Source organism: Amblyomma americanum, chromosome 6 (assembly GCF_052857255.1).
Source record: "Amblyomma americanum isolate KBUSLIRL-KWMA chromosome 6, ASM5285725v1, whole genome shotgun sequence".
NCBI lineage: Eukaryota > Metazoa > Arthropoda > Arachnida > Ixodida > Ixodidae > Amblyomma > Amblyomma americanum.
The window spans coordinates 106,672,272-106,687,581 of NC_135502.1; the positions used below are offsets into that span (position 1 = coordinate 106,672,272).

The 15,310-nt window shown below is 45.8% G+C and overlaps 1 protein-coding gene across 1 annotated transcript in view; it reads right to left on the minus strand.

Moving 5' to 3' along the window:
• The window catches only part of LOC144093949 (uncharacterized), a 96,841-nt gene that overhangs the window by 77,528 nt on the left and 4,003 nt on the right, over window positions 1-15,310 (minus strand). Inside the window, exons 3-4 of the mRNA XM_077627721.1 lie at window positions 14,289-14,522; window positions 850-903 (exon numbers count right to left, since the gene is read on the minus strand). Coding sequence (XP_077483847.1) covers window positions 850-903; window positions 14,289-14,522 — 288 coding nt within the window. The remainder of the gene's footprint in view (window positions 1-849; window positions 904-14,288; window positions 14,523-15,310) is intronic.

The window sequence follows — 15,310 nt, forward strand, 5'->3', positions numbered from 1 at the left end:
GCCAGAAAACAGCTGCCCTTGACAACGCACCTAAGTAAAAAAAAGTACAGAATAGCCAGAAAGCACGAAACACGTGCGCGAACACGCATTCACATACCTTAACCTACCTCCCCTTCCCAAACCACTCACACATACAACTCTACAGAGTGGAAGCATGCAGAGCGTTTTGGAACATCAAATTTTTCAGAATTACTCTAAATTGGTTGAGAGTTAAGCGATGTTTTCTTTGTGAAGTTAGAATTGATGATAGAGTGTCATTTTGTCTTTAATGCCACATTCAGAAGATGGATTCATCATGTGCCACACAGTTAGAATCCAACACATGCAACTCTACAGGCAACTTTAGGCCACTATAGCATTGGTAAGGTCCGGCACATGTGTGCAAAGTATTCTCGTTAAATCAGCATATCGCGTAAAATCGTTGTTTGGGCTAGACGGTATATGTGAAATGTGAGCTTTATGAAATTGTTAGCGTAGGTTCTTAAGGTGACGAAAACTTAAAATTTATGGCCATGAAGTAACGGCAAAGTAACGCGCGGTACTTTTTTTCTGTAACGGTAACGATAACGCGTTACCTTTTTTTGTAGGTAACGTAGGGCGGTAACGCGTTCCTTTTTTTAACGTAACGAGTAACGTATTTAGTTACTTTTTTTCAGTAACGCCTACAACACTGCGTTTGACAAATGTTACAGCGAATTCGTGTTCTAGACTTCTCATATAATGTGCATGACACTCTGTTGTGAATATTGTGAATGGACGTACACCTTAATAAAAAAATAAAGAAAATAAGACAGCATCGCTCTGGAATAAGCTGGTTAACACGCAGTTTTTCAATGCATTCCACTTTACCTGTAACGTTTGGTGGCGGTCTCTGTCGCTTGTATGTTGTCGAGCTAGACGGCTCTGCAATAAAGATGCGGGACAAGGAAAAAAAGAAGAAAAACCCTACATTTTACGCCTTCACGATGAAAGAAAAACACACATTTCGACGCTACAGAACGGTCAGAAGTATAGGCACGAGGTTTTGTTCGGGGCCCGAACACTATGAACCTGCGTCACTGATACGAGCACAGTTTGCTTGCCTTCACAAGAGATATGAATTTATAAAGAGAAAAACATTTCAATATCTCAGTCTTGACAGGTCAGTTTGACCACCAGGATGAATAAGACACGATGTACAACTAGTGAAAAAAATCGCTGCACTTTCGACTGCGAACCTAAGCAAAAAATCTTGTTTCTTGAAGTTTCGTTAAGGTCAAAACATGCAAGGCAAGCGCTGTTTATCTGCTTCCGATGTGCAAACTGTTACGGAGAGATTTAATGTTGTGCGGAATTTTATTTTTATTACACTATTTACCTCCCCTTGCTACATCCTTTTGTTTATATCTTAAAGTCGTGTGACTAAAGCATATTTATTCGCTGAAATATATAACATCGCCGCTGCCTTTTATCACTGTTTTTGTAATGCCTAGATTAACCTTTTCTACAAGATCATCCACGTTTTAGAGAATCCAGTACGAAACAAATGAAAAAAAAAGTCGTGGTTTTCAACGCGAAGAAGAGGCTTTGCTAAATGCCTCAGCTTCAGTTATTCTGTCATCACCTACGAAAGAGCGTTCGCCGACCGTGACAGTTTTGATTGCCTGATGCCACATCATGTTCAACATTCTCAAAAAAATTGTTTGAATATTTAAAAATTGTAAGGTAATCTTTTGGTAAAATTGAAGGTAATGGTTCATTGTCGTGATTTGTAACAAAGACTTCCTTTTAACGCGTTTACATCGATGGTATCGAGCCGTTAAGACTGCCATAGAAAAGATATGGGGGACGCTTTTGATGATAGCAAGAACGTTAATAGGAAAAAAATGCGAGACTGCTGTCGGGTAGTCTGCGGATATATTGATTGTTTATACTGGAATGTTACATGTTATATAAGAAAAATACGTTTATGAACTGTTTCCCGCTCAAAAAATGCATTTGTCCCGAATTTTTGGGCATCAGTTTACAGAACGGCAGAGATTAGACATCTGTCGAAACTGCGTCATTTTTTTTCTCCACTAATGTTCGCGCCCTAGGCTGCGGAGTCCCGTAGCGGCAAACGCCAGTTTGTTCTCGGCTGTGGAAAAAAGCCAACTAAGAAGTTTCGCTGAGGAACCTGTCGTTTTCGCTTTTTTTAAAGATTTATCATTGAAAACCCACTGTTAGATTAAGACTGACATAAGGCGGGACATTGCCTTCAGGATGTGCACGTCAGGCGTTAGTGGCATCGATAAAGAAATGAAACAAGATTCGACACGTGAAGATAAAATGATTGCCTAGATTTTTTTCATTTGATGTTTCTTCTTGTGGTATGATGCTTGCATATTATTAGATCAACTAAAGCACTTGCAAGAACTTGCATACATAAAATGAACTGACATGAGAACGAAATTCTGCAGCATGCAGTGATTAAACTGTGGTCAAAACATATCGTAAATTTTTATGCTGAAAGATTTCCGCAGCAGTGAGCGATGTGTTATTATTTTGAAGGTAATCATTGAACATTGTTTCACTGTGTTTCGATATAACGAAATGTTAAACTAGCAGGAAAGATCTTAACGGAAATGTCCATAGCACAACCTACGGACAGTCCTCAGCTGAACCGGACGTTGTCAAAGAAATTTCATGTTGCCTGTAACCAACCATTTATATATTTTATTTATTTATTTATTTTACAATACTGCCGCTCTCAGCCGAGAGCCTAGCAGAAGGGCATGAACTATGATTTCTTGTTCGCGTACAAGTATACGTGCGAGTGGCGCAAATAACAGAGAAACAACACAATTCATCAAAAATACAAGCGATAAGGTAATACACAGATACAATAGAAAACAACGTAGAATATAATGAACAACAGCGGTGCACGTCATAGAGATAAGCAAAAACGGGAAATTTTAAAGAAGCAACTGCATTTCAATTCTACTTATTGATAGTGCTACTTAAAAGAGATTCAGAACAAACATTAGAAGATCTTAATAATCTTTTGTGATAAGCTCTAAGTAGGAAACGAACCTGAATATTGAATTTGTCGTTTTTAATGATGAGCTAAGTCCATTCCATTCTCTGATTACGCGAGGAAAAAATGAGTACCTGGATGTGTCGTTAGAAAAAAAATACACTTTTTATTTGTATCTTATGGTTGCAACAAACTGGAATAGGCCAAAGTGCGCTAGTGAAGTACACTGAAACATGCGACATAGAGTGGCGTAATCTAGGCCCACTCATTTAGCCTGAGCTACAAGAGGTCACTTTCAGGTGTAATGTTACTCTCCCAACGTGCTATACAGTGAGTGGGTGTTATTTACAACCACCGAATCGACAATGCGTCTAAGTGAAAGGCTACATGATTAACGATCTCCACACGGCTTAGCATCTACGACCACCTCCAGACGTATAAAGTGCTGTAGTTCTGGGCTTACGCGCCCACATCAACGTTGGTCAAACAAGTAGTACATTCCGCCACCACTGGCTCTAAAGTTACAACGCCCCGGTACAGCATGCCCTTCAGGGGAACATAGATACTTTTAAAACGCATCGCTGATTCCAGTTATAAGAGTGCAGATACTTTCGGACGGGGTTCGTCATTCGTCAGCTTACGACTGCAGAAGGAACCGATCTCACAGGTGATTCCGCTTGCTGCCGACTTTGACTTTAAATAGGCGTAGGTGGGAATGTAGGCGGCATCTCCCGCAAGATTTCTTCTACACTCCTTGATTTTTTGTTCAGCCACTCTACCAAGAGAGGCGCAGGAGGCAACTTCTGCTCACTGCCTTGTTGCTGCCTTTCATTTCCTTAGATCAGGAAACTCCGAAATAAACGAGTGCGTAGTGAAGAGGAGCACTTATTTCGATGAAGGCACTGCATGGTGCCCATTCGAAGCTTTCCCTTTGTTTGTTTTTTTAGCCCGCACGAAAGCGCTTCGTTCTCTTCCTGGAGAAAACAAAGAACCGTGCATTATTGAAGAATGAACTGAAACAGAGCGTGCACATTGTGGTACGATAAACATAAGCTATTTATTCTTCGTGAAGGGCCTCTACACTCGCAACCATAAGAAGTGTACGTGGGCTGCAGCAAAACGGCCTTTGCGAAAGGTCAAAAGCCGGCGTAGCCAGCGCGAACAAATAATATGAACAGCCACGCTTGTTGCTACCAAACGGCAGCGGCTGCTGGATGCAAGGACACACACGGGAACGTCAGGCACTTTGAAAAGTGTTTTGATCTAGATTAATGACTATGGTGCACTTGGACTTTTCTGCTCCAAAATTGAAGACAAGACGGTTTAGTCCACTCCCTGGAAATCTAATAAGAACGAAAACGTCCAGGAGAACACAACGCATGTAGGTTATAAGATAGTGCGAAACTTTGAAACGCCGCTTGCACATTGCCAGTGCGAGAGGAGGGCATCATCAGCGCCCAGCGTGATCAGCTGTGCGCAGAACGAACTCCAGCAAAATAACCTCGGATCGCAATCAACCTTTCTACAGGAGCGCTACTCTATCCCCGGCATACCTGGTAATCGAAAATATAAGCATTATCAGGTGTTTTCGGGCCCACCAGCATCTGGCCGTCCGCCCACGTCGGGCGCGCCGAGCTAAGCCTACATCCGCAACGCCGGGGCAACGCCCCCAGCGCTCGTCAACGTGCTCGCCGCCGGCACGACGTGAAGCTCGTTTAGCCAGCCGACAGTGCAAGCATTTAACCCCCAACACTGCGCCGCCGCGTCAAGCTACCGCACCCACGATCGTCATGAAAGTTGCGAATCACCTCAACCTCGGCAACACTTTGCTCCTTCTGCTCTGTCGATCCCCCATGGATTCCGCCTGTCTAACAAGGACTGAACGTGAGAATACCTACATCCAACTGCACGCCTCGCAAAACATCCTGGCCATCGATACCTACTTCCCTACCGCTGCCGGCCGGCTGCTCCAACTCAACATACAAGGGAATGGAAGGAGTTGCTCGTTATGACATACATGACGGAAGATGTCAGTCACTAAAACCGAAGAGCATGGGGGAAGTGTTTTTTTTATTTGTAGTTTTCATCAGTGGGAGAAAAAACAACCACATGCCGCCGGTATGATCCGAACCCATGACCTCCGAATTTCGCGTATTTCGGGAATTTCGAGGGCCTCGAATTTGGCAATCATGTCATAGGTAGCATAAGAGGGCTCTCGCACAGCTTCCGCCCTCACCGTTCGATCACATTTCACGTGGCAGTCGCGGTAATACAGGACGTACTACGTCCGCCGCTATAGAGGAGGGTGGCGTTAGAGAACACTCTCAAGATTCGGTTCAAGGTTAGCTTACAGTATACACATAAATACCCCCAAAAGCAGAAGATCGGACAGCCGTCGCCGTACCTCAGTTGGTAGGTGCATACACATAAATACCCCCAAAAGCAGAAGATCGGACAGCCGTCGCCGTACCTCAGTTGGTAGAGCACCGGACACGAAATTCAGAGGTCGTGGGTTCAGTTCCCACCAAGAGCATGTGGCTGCTTTTATTCTGCTTTCATTAATCTGCTATTGATGAAAACTACAAAAAAAACAGACATCGCCTGTGCTTTTTGGTTGTGAGTGACTATTGGCTTCCGTCATGTATGCTGCTAATCCAGCAAGTTTCACTGAACGACACCGAATACGAAGTTGCTTCATACGTAGTCAACGACCCCCTTAACGTCTGGGGTGTTATACTCGCGATCACTGCCGACTTCACCGGAAACGATTTCACCGCCAACCTCCATGTCGACGGCACCCGCCGTCTCGGCCATACCAACACATTCCCACTAACCGTCGAAGGGTTACGACTACCAAGCAACGCCGTCTTCTACAGCGGTGTGTTGTGTATCACGTACCCACAAATACCCACAAAAGCCCCACAGGAAACCATGCACGCATTGTCATTCCATAGGACACCGTGCCGACGTCTGTCCTAACATGCCTAGCCTTGTCCGCTGCTCGACTTGCATTCAACCGTTTCACCTTGACCAGGATCCGGTGACCACCGCACACGAATGCGAACGGCACAGTTTGAGTTGCAACGGTGACCAAACACCGTCTCATCCTACGTGTCCCGAAAGGAAGGAAGCAGACGCTGCATGTAAGCGCCAATCAGAGACTTCACCAAGTCACCAGGTGAGCGGTCGACCTCCCACTTCGATCGCGCCCCCTTCTCGTTCTTACTGCACCCGTCTTACACTTTTCCACATCCCTCCCACCCTGCAAGCTTTCATACCGCTCGACCTAGAGCGCTATTACTCTCATAAAACAATCCGTTGCGCCCGTTCTACTGGCCTTACAACAGCTGACAGCTCGCGTTGAACAACTAGAGCAGCATATCTGGTCCTCAGGTTGTTTGCCCACTCCTCTACCTATGCCACATTCAATGCACCCCCCCCCCCCCCCAACGAAAGCGCGCCACCGTCCCTCCAGCGCCTAATCTCGATACAACGGAGGAAGACCGCCATGATGAGGGATATTATGCAACACGCAGCTCCGTCCCGCAACCCCCTAATTATTTGGCAGTGGAATTGCCGCGGTTTTCACCGCAAGAAAAACGCCCTCTTACAACACATGCGAATCACAGGAGTCAACCCAGATGTTATCGCACTTCAAGAAGCGCAAGGTACCTTTTTTCTTGCGGGTTACAACCCCTTTATTCAACAAAGTCTTGTCATAAAGAGAAATAGGCATCAAACACCCCCGCCGACTTTACTGGTTTACGGCGCACCATCCCCACCGTTCAGGAAGGCACGTCCCACTTCAACTCCGGGACGAAGGAGCATGTCCTCGCACACTCCTTCCATCAGGGTCATCGCTTCTCGATTTTGAACTGCTACTTTCCTCCCTCTGACTCTAAAACCAGCCGGTCGCCTTTGCACACGGCTCTATCTGCCTCTAATATACCCCCTACTTTCGTCCTTTTTGGCGAATTCAACTTCTCACATCTTGCATGGGGATACGGCCTTACGTCGGCCTCGGGGCGAAAGCTCGACCGTTTTACCAGCGTTCATCACCTCACCCTCCGAAATGACACGTCCATGCCTAAACTTCGAGGCTGTGCGGCAAAATCTGACACAAACTTCTATCTTTCGTGGATTCGTAGCGATTCCCGCGCCTCATGAATAATATAGGCGATACAATGGGGAGCGATCACAGTATTCATCAAATAACCCTTACTTCCCAGCAAACCCAGCCACCCGGACCACATTTGTCTCTCGCTATGCCTGTTGACTGACCCAAGGCTCTGCCGGCTCTCAACTCCTTATCCATTTCAGTTGAGGACCCCGAAAAATGATGTAGTACCATTTGTAGGCCGTTTCTCAACACACCCAGTATATCCGCTGCTCCCCCGACTATCAACACAATGACACCCACCTCCTCGGGCTGTGAAATCGATGTCGATGGGCCATAAAAGCTTGGCGCAAATGTAGCTCTAGCCACGCACTGAAACGAAAAGGTGCTGTTCTAAGGCAAGCAGCCCGAGATTACGCTGACGAACTAGCCACCAACAGCTGTCTTCAGCTCAGCGACGACATGGTCGATAGACTCCACGCATCAAAAGTTTGACACAATACTCGGGCAGGGTAAACCTACTTGGGCAGGGTAAACCAAGGAATACTCTTCAGAAGCTACAGCTGGCGCTCTCCGTCTCTCAAGGAGAGCTGGCTGAGCAAATCTGAAATGAAAATTTCACATCCTCTATACTTCTGCGCTCAGCTTTCCATCATATATTTACACGGACGGCGAGGAAAACGAGCAAAGATTGAATTTCGACTAAACGTTCGCTGAGCTTCAGGCTGCTATAAGGTCTCTCAAGCGGAACTCAGTACCCGGCCCCGATAAAAATTACCTATGGTATGCTACGTAACCTTCCCGACTCGAAACTGGATGAACTTATTCAGATTATTCGTACTGTTTTACGCTCTGGGAAAATCCTCGCCGCATGGAAAGAGGCGCACGTAATTATTATCCCGAAACTTGGAAAATCCTCAACGCTCACCACTAACCTCAGACCTGTTTACATGCCTTCCTGTCTATGGAAGCTGATGGAAAAGATAGTCCTTACCCGCCTCGAACGACACCTGCATAGCAATCATTGTCTCGCTCCCGCTATGGTCGGTATCAGTGCCCACGTATTACACAAGATATCGGACGGAAAATCTGCGATGATTTGTACGTCTTCCCAAGCAGCGCACAGTTTTGAGTTTCGGCCGGCGTGGATATCAAAAAGGCCTTTGATAACGTCGCCTACTCCACAATTCTCTGCAACCTTGCAGGCACTCGTCCTGGTGTCCGAATGTTCACAGACTTTCTTACAGGCAGGACCCTCCAAATCATAGGCCTCGACGGAAGACCCTCCGCCCCCTTTTGCCTTAGCATAGGCACACTACAGAAATCAGTTTTTTCCCCTGTGCTTTCTAACCTGGCAATGACAGAACTTCTCCGAAAAATCTGAAATTCCTGGCCTGCGGCGCGGAATTTACGCGGACGATATTTGCCTCTCGCCTACCTCTGGAAAGGCTGGGGAACTAGAATCAACTCTGCAGCACGGATCCGACGTCGTTCAGGAACATGCACGGAATATCGGTCTTATTTGCTCCGCTAAAAGTCGCAATACACGGTGGTTTCTAATGGTACAAAAGAAAAAAATCCGCTTCTTCCTACCGTGACATCATTCAACTTTCCCCCGCGCAAACCCCCATACCATGACGTAGCCACATAAGATCCTTGGCTTCCCTTTCCAACAAGGTGGCAAGTGCAACGTGTGGCTGAAGCAGCTCCTGCAAGAACCGAACCAAATTCGCCACATGCTCTCTCGTACCAAACATGGACTCCGAGAACACGAACTCTGCCGAGTCATCGAAGCCCTCGTTTTTTCGAGACCACTCACAGCTTCTCAAGCAAGCAAACTGGAAGCTTCCCTGCGTCGCTTCACTCGATAAGCGCTGGGACTTCCCATATACACCGCAAACGCTCTTGTCGCAGACGCCGCGCTTTCGAGGCAGCGCAACACCGACCGCAGGTTGACCGTCTTTCTACTTCCGAGCAAGGCAGAAACCTCCTCAGTCTTTTTGAACATTCGGTAGCCCACTTGTCCCCACTCCAACCATCTGCTCCCTCGCGGAAAAGCCTCCCGCGTATTACTCTTACCATAAAACCCATCCCACGCCACATGTCGCCAACGAGAAATTTAGGGCGAAGTGCAGCACTGGTCAACCATTTACCCTCACTGGGTCACGACACTTACTATACCGACGCACATATCCTCCAGCACCAAGTTGTTACTGCAGTCGTCGGTCCTCGAAGCACCTCCACACATCTACACGCAGGAGTCGTCTTCTCAATTGATGCAGAGCTTAGCAGAGGAGATTACACTTCACAATCACTTTTCGTCCACCATAATCACATATTCAGACTCAAAGGCTGGTCTACGTGCATTCGAGTCTCAAGAACTCCCTCGTATATCCTAGATATACTTTGCTAGAATACCTGAACACCCACCCTACGCTTCATGTCCGTCTTGAATGTGGTCCTGGTCACCAAGGCATACCAGAGAATAACCTTGCTCACACTCTGGCCCGAGAAAAAATTTCACCGGGCCCTCCGACTGCCCTGCCAGCAGATTATAATACCAAGACAGACTGCGCTACACATCGCCAGGAACGTCGCGAACACCTTCGCAATTCGCGACACATTCCTTGTGTCCCATTTCCCATTTCTTGTGCCGTGCCGACGCCACTCCCATTCGATAAGCACATATGAACTCCCTTTCCTGAGAACTATATTCCCACTGCATCCTTCACAAACCTGGTAACCCGCCTTTCTCGTGTGTGGCGAGCATCCCTCAAACATTCATACATACTGGTAACGCCCCCGCGCCTATAATTCCCCTACCATACCTCCCACACATTCCGTGGCTCCTATTATCACCTCACGTGGGCCTGATGGGCCGCTCCTTTTAGCAGCACGTCCTCTGGCCGCTTCTCATCGCCCACATCCGGCACAGCCAAGGAACACGTCCTCCCACTCCGCCTCAACCGCTGCATAGCGCAGCAGAAGGGCGTCTAAGCCTCGGGCATAAGATAAAAAAATTTTCCTCTTCTGTCTTGGCGATGCGAAAAGCGATAAAAGACAGTACGCGTCTGCACCTTTTTGTTCATCATATTTAGGCTTAAGTCTCGAGATAGCCTGGGAGAAGATGCGATGGAATCGGCAGCCGTTACTTGATAGCATCACCAGAGACAGACACTCGATCAAACGCGCTACTATACCGTGGGCCGAACATTCCGCCTTAAGCGTTCCCAGGCTCGCGGTTTGGGCCGAAACGCTTAAAACGAGCAGCCACGTGGGTTTGTTTCCTTTACGAATACCAAAGATAAACTTTCTACCGAAAGAGAAAGGGTGTATTCTGCACTAACACCAGATGTTTTCAACTTGACACCGATGAATTAAAGTAACTGCCCTTTAACATTCCTCACCGGTTCCAGCTTTACTCAGAAAAGAATGTATCGAGAGGAGCACGCTTTTGGTTGAGTTTATTTTCGACGCGACATCGAAAAAAATGTCTATTCTTGTTATCATGGCGGAAATAGGAGACGTGCAAAAAATACCTTACAAAAGAAACTCTTCCAGTTCAAACACACTAAGACAAACAACTCGATTTATTACCGATCAAGAGCACTTATAAAGTTAGCTGTTTCTGCAGTTTTCTTTCCTGTTTAGGAAAGTTCCGATTTTAAGGAATATATATGTTTGATCGATTACTGCTTTCTACTTTTTCCGGGAGAACTAAAGACGACGAACAATTTACCCGCTTCTCAAGCCATCTCCTTTGCGTTTTCCCCAAGTGTTTGTAAATCGCGACTTTGCGCGTAACGCAAATAAACATCCGATAATTACCGTAATTTCTGGACTGCTGCCGGTGTACACTATGTGCAGTGGTCTATTCTCGTCGAAAAGTAGCACTCTTACAAGTTCTTCCGCACCTGACACAGAGTCCGAAGGGAGCAGGTGTACTGTCAGAGAATCTGTACGTGTGCCAAATTGACAGTGCGTTTTTCACGCTTTCTTGGGCGAGTGTACAGTCGGGGGCAAAAGTCTCTGCACTGTGTTATTCGCAAACAGATTCGATAGCCTATTATTATCAGCAGGATGGAGGCCACACTTGTGGAGATGAAATTCAAAGTCATTGCGTTCCCCGTCCACCAGTGTGGGCTCCAGCCGGCAACTAATAATAGAGCTATTGTCTATGTTCGTGCTACATGCGGTCCAAATACTTTTGTTTCCAACTGCACGTAAAAATAGTGTCATCTCAGAACCCGTCATAATCAACATTATCAAGCCCATTGGCGTTGAAAAGCCATATCCAGGAACTCTGCACAAAAGCATTTTTCAGCAGCAGAGAGTTCATGAACGCAATTTTTCATATACAGGATATTTCAGGCAAGATCAAGCAATTCTCACAAGTAAGATTTTTTTAGGTAAAATATATCTTTCACGGCATGGTATTCCAGGCGTTGACGGACACCAGAGAACCCGTGAATCACCTTAATTGTAAGCTGGTAAACTAATTTAAAATCTTTAACTTTTTATCTATTAGAGTGAAGCACCTGGTTGCAACCTGAGATTTGTAGCAGTTCGTTAGTAACCACCATACCAGTTTTTAGAATTCCAAAAACGCGACTACCCTCGGCCCTGTGGCTCGACAAAATTTGGCTATTTGCACTAGTTATATGTAGTGGAGGGGTTGATCTGCTTGCATGTTCTTCGAATGCGCTTGTATTTTGGTACGATGCAGAGGCCTTTGCCCTACAGTGGGCGTAGTCAGGCTGATGATGATGATGAGCAAGATTTTGTCGAGCCACAGTGGCGACGGTATGCCCTTTTTCAAAATTCTAAAAACTGATATGGCCTTTTCTAAAAGCCGGCTACATATCTCTAATGGCAACCAGGCGGCTAACTAAAAGTTGAAAAATTAATTATTGGAAATTAGTTCAGCAGCTTTCTAGTTGATTTGATTGACCGGAATTCTGGTGCCCACCAGCCCTGGCCCTACCATACCGTGAATGCCGTATCTTTACCTTAAACATTATATTTTTGAAAATTACTTAAATTCTTCTCTTAAACACCCGGTATTGTAGGATTTCACTATAACGATCCATGTTTCCGCAAATCTCCTACCGGCAAGCTTGCATATTTTCGCTAGTAGCGTTTTGGCTATCGTCAAAAATGTTCACCATTGGTTTTTATGGCAGTCTTAACTGCTCAATGCGAGCGATGGAAAGACTTTAAGAGGAAGATTTTGCTGCACATCAAAAGGACCTACCATTACCTTCAATATTTCCATAAGAGTACCTTACAATATTGCAATATTCAGAGTTTTTCTACAAAAATGCTGGACATGAGCTGAGTTATTTTCCTATCGACAAAACGTTATTCTTCGCCGTTTTTAATTTGCTTCATGAAATGCAGTTGTCTCTAACAATTACTTCAAAATCTGCAAGATGAAATACACAGTGGCTGATAGCGTGTGCCGATTGCGATAGCAGAAAAGCTATGCGCATGCCTTACAAAATCAGGCGGCAATCATCAGGCACCTGCTTTGCTTTCAAGGTGGCTTCTATCAACAAGACGCGCGATATTCGTCGAACGATGTCTACTAGTGCCAGTAATCACACGCAGGACCAGTAAACTGCACATTGCCAAGAAACGTAAATATACAGCGCATATATAACCGTAAAGACTTTGTGATAGTGAGAACTACGTTGCGCATGTGGTCATTTCGAAAACAAAAATTACGGTATAGTCTCTAGCAGTATGCATTCTGCACAGAGTTAAACGTTTACATTCAAACGTGTATAGTCTGCCGAGTATACACCGGAAATTACGATTGTTGACTGTTTCTCTGCAGAAGGAGCTCGGCTATGAGCGATTAAATAAGCTGAGCGAAGAACATTTAATAAATATTTGAAATATCTAGCTTAAAAAGTACTTCGAAGGTGGTACCATATTGTTTAGCAACATTTTCATATTTAGAGAGGTTCATTAAAATGTCTGCGCAGCCAGGGCTACCACCCAAGCCGTCCACACGACTTTTTCATTTGCACACACGGGCTTCAATTTAACACCCTACCAGAACTGATTAATGAAACGAGCCTGCACCTCTTTCTTCAATTCATGCCAAAGGTTGTCTTTGTACAGAAAAAAAAATTGTCGGCAGATACAGTTTAAGACTGTTTGCGTGTGAGAAGACGGGAGCCTGGCCGCTCTCTTTGTGAATGCAGTGGCCGCGCGCTGCTGCGTGATGTAACCCGATGACACGTTGCTGTCAATCGTACCTCTGCATGGCTGTGTGTAGCCGCCACAGCGACGCAGCCTCACCCCTTCTGATCTGAGCGCTAACCTCATGAAGGCTGTCGCCATCGTACCGCGACCCGCGCTCCGCCTTAAGGGTATGACACGACCGATCTGCCCATACATGCCCATGTATGTATTCCTGGGGTTGGTGCAGCGGTTAAGTGGTGCTCCACTGCCCTGGGATGGCAGGTGCTGCCACAGGTGGGGCTTTTGTGATCCGGGTTGCCCCGAGCAATCTCACGCGACCAATCATTAATTTTAAAGCGACCTGCCAGGTTGCATGAGGACGCCATCTTTTATGAGTACCATCGAGTGTTAACACACACATAGAGACGGGTTTTCGCTCAATGGGGCGAGTAAGACTTACACCTTAAAATGTCGGTACAAGGGGCAGCCCGGAATAAACCCAGCATTGAATAAACTGGCTTCAACCCTGGCAGCTGCTGCTGTTTCTGAAAACGTTGTACTCGCTGCGAATGTAGGGAGTACGTCGATAGGAAATGCGTATGACAGACAGGCACGCGGCCAGAAATTTTTAGTCGAGGGGCCCAAGTCCACTTTCTGTATCGAGGGGTTGGCAGGGGGGGGGGGGGGGGGGGTTCGTACATGTCCAAAAAGATCACTGCTAAGAGAACTAGGAGGGGTCATCATGTTGTACCGTACGCCATGCCGTCTTCGCTCTTTCTGAGTCTTTCTGGAGTTACTTCATAACAAATAAACATCACTGACACAGCGATAACCGCAGTTCGCATTCCGCGAAATGATTCCATCATATGGTATTGCAGTAGCTGTTCTACTTCTGATGTCACGTGAGGCGCGATCTGAGAAAGCTGGTAACGAACACTGACTGCCGAAAATGCGACGACCAGGAGACGGGAAGCATTTGCTTACTTGTCCACGTCATGGTTCCCACAACCTTGTAGTCTGTCGTATGCAGGCCATGGATGCGACTGAACTGGCCACGAACAACGTCGTCGATTCGCGTCTGTACTTTTGAAGAAGACTTGAGCACGAGCAGATCTCGAAGAAAAAAGTAGGTTCTCTCGTCGGGTGCCGAAACAATGGTGATGAACTCATTTCGAGTTAAATTTGTTTCCGGAACATCAGTGCATGTCGTGATCCCTCCTGAAAGGTGATCAACATCCGCATAAAAATGTGACCTTCATAGTGGACGAATTTTATCGTTTATAGTGATTCATTGCCACTCGTCAATACTCAAGGAACGGCAATCAGGCTGCAGGGCTTAAATTCATCTGCAAAGCTGTGTCCTTTCTTTAAATAAGGAGAAAATACATGCAAAATTCTTTCTGGCTTATTCAAATGCGCTTGCGCTACATTTACTGCTTCTCACTAGAGCCCTGTCAGTTAGGTAAGCCCAGCCTTGGCAGTCAAATTCTTTGTTTTGTTGTAAGCATATAATTTGTTCCAAATGGACGTTTTTGTTGAAACATTGCCAATAGCATTGTTACAGCATTGGACTATTACTACAGTCCTAGTGTACTGCATCTTAAAAAAAAGCTGCTCTCTGCTGTACAACTTACGAGGACATCGTGCTTGTTGCACGAGCACGGCAAACCGCGTTTCTTAGTTTTACATTAGTACTGGGCATGTCCCCATCAGAAATAAAGGCAGAGCCCAGTCAAAAATCACAACAGAAAATTTTGTTGTCATTACAAGTTTTTGGGATGTTTTTGTACATGAGTTTGTAGTCGCAACAAATATTTTTTTAGCAACAACAGATTTTGTGTGGTTATCGCAGAAACGCCCTACAGAACTACAGTCTACAAAACAGGACTATAAAGAAATTACACTACTACAGAAAAACTTGCCGCTACTACAAATGGACAAAACATTTTGTATTTGTAGCATCTCTGAGAAGATACTGTTATTTTTTTCGTCTGGGAGGGGCAAAG